The sequence below is a fragment of the Cebus imitator genome, unplaced genomic scaffold (assembly GCF_001604975.1).
Source record: "Cebus imitator isolate Cc_AM_T3 unplaced genomic scaffold, Cebus_imitator-1.0 Scaffold581, whole genome shotgun sequence".
Classification (NCBI taxonomy): domain Eukaryota; kingdom Metazoa; phylum Chordata; class Mammalia; order Primates; family Cebidae; genus Cebus; species Cebus imitator.
Window position 1 is genome coordinate 898,003 of NW_016107896.1, and position 4,469 is coordinate 902,471.

General features: G+C 48.8%; 1 protein-coding gene across 1 annotated transcript in view; it reads right to left on the bottom strand.

The window, feature by feature from the left end:
• The window catches only part of MRPS17 (mitochondrial ribosomal protein S17), a 6,536-nt gene extending 2,067 nt beyond the window's left edge, over window positions 1-4,469 (bottom strand). Inside the window, exons 1-2 of the mRNA XM_017516374.2 lie at window positions 4,358-4,469; window positions 3,150-3,289 (exon numbers count right to left, since the gene is read on the bottom strand). Coding sequence (XP_017371863.1) covers window positions 3,150-3,272 — 123 coding nt within the window. The 5' untranslated portion in view covers window positions 3,273-3,289; window positions 4,358-4,469. The remainder of the gene's footprint in view (window positions 1-3,149; window positions 3,290-4,357) is intronic.

Below are 4,469 nucleotides of genomic sequence, written 5' to 3' on the forward strand. Positions count from 1 at the left end.
AACTGTCTCTACAAAAAAAAAAAAAAAAAAAAAACAACCACCCCAAAAAAAAAAAAAAAAAAAAAAAAAAAACCCACAAAATTAGCTGCCTAATTTTTGGAAAATAGAATGATGCTTCCAGAGCATCATTGATCTTATCCCCAAGCTTTCCAGACCATTCCCTTCAGTACCGCGGCTCTATCAACATCTCTTCTATGCTATTTACATTCCTCTTTCCCACGAGCCCTCCATCTAGCCTGTAAGCATGCTGCTCTCACCACTACCACTAGCTGTGGGAGTCACTTACCCACTCCACTCTGAGCTGAGTGTTTTTCCACCATAAAATGAAGCTCCAATACCGGCACCTCTAAAGTTACCAAGACAATTCAACATTATAATATACATCAAGGACTTAGTTCTATGCCTGGCTCAACGTATTGCAAATAAACTACAAATGATAACTAGAATCACCTGTTCTATTTATTTACTGACAGAGTTTCAGCCTTGTTGCCTAGGCTGGAGTGCAATGGTGCAATCTTGGCCCACTGCAACTTCTGCCTCCAGGGTTCAAGCGATTCTCCTGCCTCAGCCTCCCAAATAGCTGGGATTACAGGTACCCGCCACCATGCCTGGTTAATTTTTTATATATATATATATTTTAATAAAGATGGGGTTTCACCATGTTGGCCAGGCTGGTCTTGAACTCCTGATATGAGGTGATCCACCAGCCTTGGCCTCCCAAAATGCTGGGATTATAGGCGTGAGCCACCGTGCCCAGCCTAGAATCACCTATTCTTTAAAACAAACCTGCTGTCGCAGTTGTTCCCATTTTAAATATGAAAAAAACAAGTTCAGGGAGGTTAAGCAATGCGCGTAGCTGGTAAAAAAAAGAGTCAGTATTCAAACTAAGGTCTCCCAAGGTCAAGAATCAGGCAGTCACTCTTCCGCTTGCTCCTGTGTTTCTAATCCTTGATAATGAACAGCATGTCCACCTACCTGTGTGCCAAACCTTGGATGTGAAACCATCCCTGGCACCTATGGGTCCCCTGGCACAGCAAACAAATCAATGACTTGGTCCTTTCTTCCTGAAATAGTTTTTCCACTCCCTCCCCACTATATCAACTTTAATTCAGGCCCTATTTCCATCCCAGATTTTTGCAGTGGCCTCTTTGCTCATTCCCTTAACCCCAGTCTTCATCCCTACCCGTGTTTCCAGGTCTGTCTTTGCTTGGCTTCAAGCAGGGATCCATAACCCTAAGGGCTGCAGGCTGATAGCACACAGTGGCCTGTCAGGAACAGGGCCACATGGCAGGAGGTGAGCAGCAGGTGAGGCAGCATAAGCATTCAGATCAGCAGCAGCATTAGATTCCCACAGGAGCACAAACCCTACTGTGAACTGTGCATGAGAGGGGTCTTGGGTTGTACGCTCCTTATGAGAATCTAACTAACGCCTGACGATCTGAGGTGGAACAAGTTTCATCCTCCCGCTGCCCTACTTCCATAGGAAAATTGTCTTCCCTGAAACTGGTCCCTGGTGCCAAAAACGTTGACACTGCTGGCTTAAAGGATGAAATCTAGCTCCTTGGGAAGCTGATGCACAAGAATTGGTTGAACCAGGAAGCTGCAGTGAGCTGAGATCGCACTACTGAACTCCAGCCTGGGTGACAGAGCAAGACCCGGTCTCAAAAAAAAAAAAAAAAAAAAAAAAAAAAAAAAAAAAAAGATGAAATCCAAAACACAAATGACCCTTCACAGTCTAGCTCCAACTGTCCTTGTCATTCATTCAAGAATGCCTACCATGCAAAGCTCTAGGCTCAATGTTGCCAAGCCACTGTATGTTCCTACAGAATATCATGCTCTATCATGGCTAAATGAACTAAATGAACTTCCGCAAACCACTCACTATAGCTGAAATGACTTTCTCCCACCCAGTCCTCTGGATAAAACTTTTTTTTTTTTGTTTTTACATGGAGTTTCACTTTTGTTGCCCAGGCTGGAGTGCAGTGGCACGATTCAGCTCACTGAAACCTCTGTTTCCCGGGTTCAAGCAATTCTCCTGCTTAGGCCTCCTGAGTAGCTGGGATTACAGGCACCTGCAACCATGCCTGGCTATTTTTTTTTATTTTTAGTAGAGATGGGGTTTCCCCATGTTGGTCAGGCTGGTCTTGAACTCCTGACCTCAGGTGATCCTCCTGCCTTGGCCTCCCAAAATGCTGGGATTACAGGCATGAGCCACTGCAGCCCGTTGGATAAAATCCTTTTTCAGATTCAGCTAAAATGTCTCTTTTTTTTTTTGAGATGGAGTTTCGCTCTTGTTACCCAGGCTGGAGTGCAATGGCGCGATCTCAGCTCACCACAACCTCCGCCTCCCGGGTTCAGGCAATTCTCCTGCCTCAGCCTCCTGAGTAGCTGGGATTACAGGCACCTGCAACCATGCCTGGCTATTTTTTTTTATTTTTAGTAGAGATGGGGTTTCCCCATGTTGGTCAGGCTGGTCTCGATCTCTTGACCTCGTGATCCACCCGCCTCGGCCTCCCAAAGTGCTGGGATTACAGGCGTGAGCCACCGCGCCCGGCCTAAAATGTCTCTTAATCAAGGTTACTCTCCCACAGCACCCAGAGAGGAAAGAATGAGATGCCCTGTTCTCTGTTGCCACAGTACTGTTTTGTTTTTGTTTTGAGATGGAGTTTCTCTCGTCACCCAGGCTTGAGTGCAATGGCTCACTGCAACCTCCACCTCCCGGGTTCAAGTGATTCTCCTGACTCAGCCTCCAGAGTAACTAGGATTATAAGTGCGTACCACCATGCTCAGCTAATTTTTGTATTTTTAGTAGAGATGGGGTTTCACCATGTTGGCCAGGCTGGTCTCGAACTCCTGATCTCAGGTGATCCACCCACCTCGGCTTCCCAAAGTGCTGGGATTACAGGCATGAGCCACCTCCTCCAACCAGTGCTTTGCATACAGAATGACTATAGCAGTTAGAGTGGATTGACATTAACTCTATTTTCTTGGAAAGTGTAAACCGTGTTATGCCCACAGACCAGCAGACTGCCTGGCTGAAAGCAGATGAAAGACAAGAGAACTCTACTGTGAGAGAAATGTTTTTTGCTCAGGATCCAGGACATGCTGGTAATTTACCAAAGCCACGCGGAAACAGGAATGTTTCTCACCTTTAATAAATATGGATCCAGAACAAGCCTGGTTACTCTCACTTTAGCAGTCTTTTGCATTTTTGTCCCAATCACCTTCCCCACGATCCATTTGGCATGGACGGATGAACGGACTACGGACATTATGTGGCTTTGGTCACCTGAAAAGCAAATTCCAAAGTCTCATATTTTGGTGGTTATAATGCCAAATGAATTTTGTCTCAAGAACTGTCCAGGGCAGTTCAGAAAGTTTTTTCTTTTTTGTTCCCCCCTCAACCCAGAAACAGCTTTTATTTTTAAGCTTTCTTGAATTACCATTTTATTATTTACTGATTTAATTTTCTTGAGATGGAGTTTCGTTCTTTCCCCCAGGTTGCTGTGAAGTGGCGCGATCTCGGCTCACCGCAACTTCCGTCCCCGGGTTCAAGAGATTCTCCAATCGCTTGATCCTGGGAGGCAGAGGTTGCGGCGAGCCGAGATCACGCCACTGCACTCCAGCCTGGGCAACAAGGGCAGAAAAACTCTGTCTCAAAACAAAGAGATTCTCCTACCTCAGAGCCCCGAGTAGCTGAGACTAGAGTCCCGCGCCACCAAGCGGGACTCTATACAAAAAAATAATTTTTGTATTTTTAGTAGAGATGGGGGTTACGCCATGTTAGCCAGACTGGTCTCGAACTCCTGCCCACAGGTGATCCGCCCGCATCAGCCTCCAAAGTGCTGGGATTTACAGGCGTGAGCCACCACGCCCGGCCGGAATCACCATTTTAAAGATGCTCACACGTTCCCCATACCCAACCTCTCACCTTTACAGCGCTTACAAGGCGGTAACTTTAACGTCGCCAGGCCTCACATTCCCGCTCTGCACAATGGGCCTATTTCGCAGGAGTGCTTTGAGAGCCTGAGCCGCAGCACGATCGATACCACGTCCCTTGTCTGTCACCACCCGCTGGGCAGCGTCCCCCCCACAGGCTCGGCCCGGGTGGCACTGGGCGGGGCCACAACGGTGTCCCCGTCTCCGCCCCAGCGACCGAGGACACGGGCAGCGTTTGGGATCAGTTCATAATGAGGCCATTCCGCCAGGATTTGGAAAGGTTGGGGAGATTCGTCCCCTAGACCTGGACAGCTCTGAGGTCACGCGACGCGATTCGCCCTCAGGGCTCTCACGCGGCGGTGCCTCGGGTCCCCTGCAAACCCTCCCCGGGCAGCGACACCCCAGAGCCCGCGCTCACCTCCGCCACAGCTCCGCAGCCAGCTGCCCCGCGGAGCGCCGGTCGCAGCGGGATGGCGTCACGCCGCACGCACTGGCTCCGCCCCACGCCGGCCCCCGCCTGGTCCGCGGGC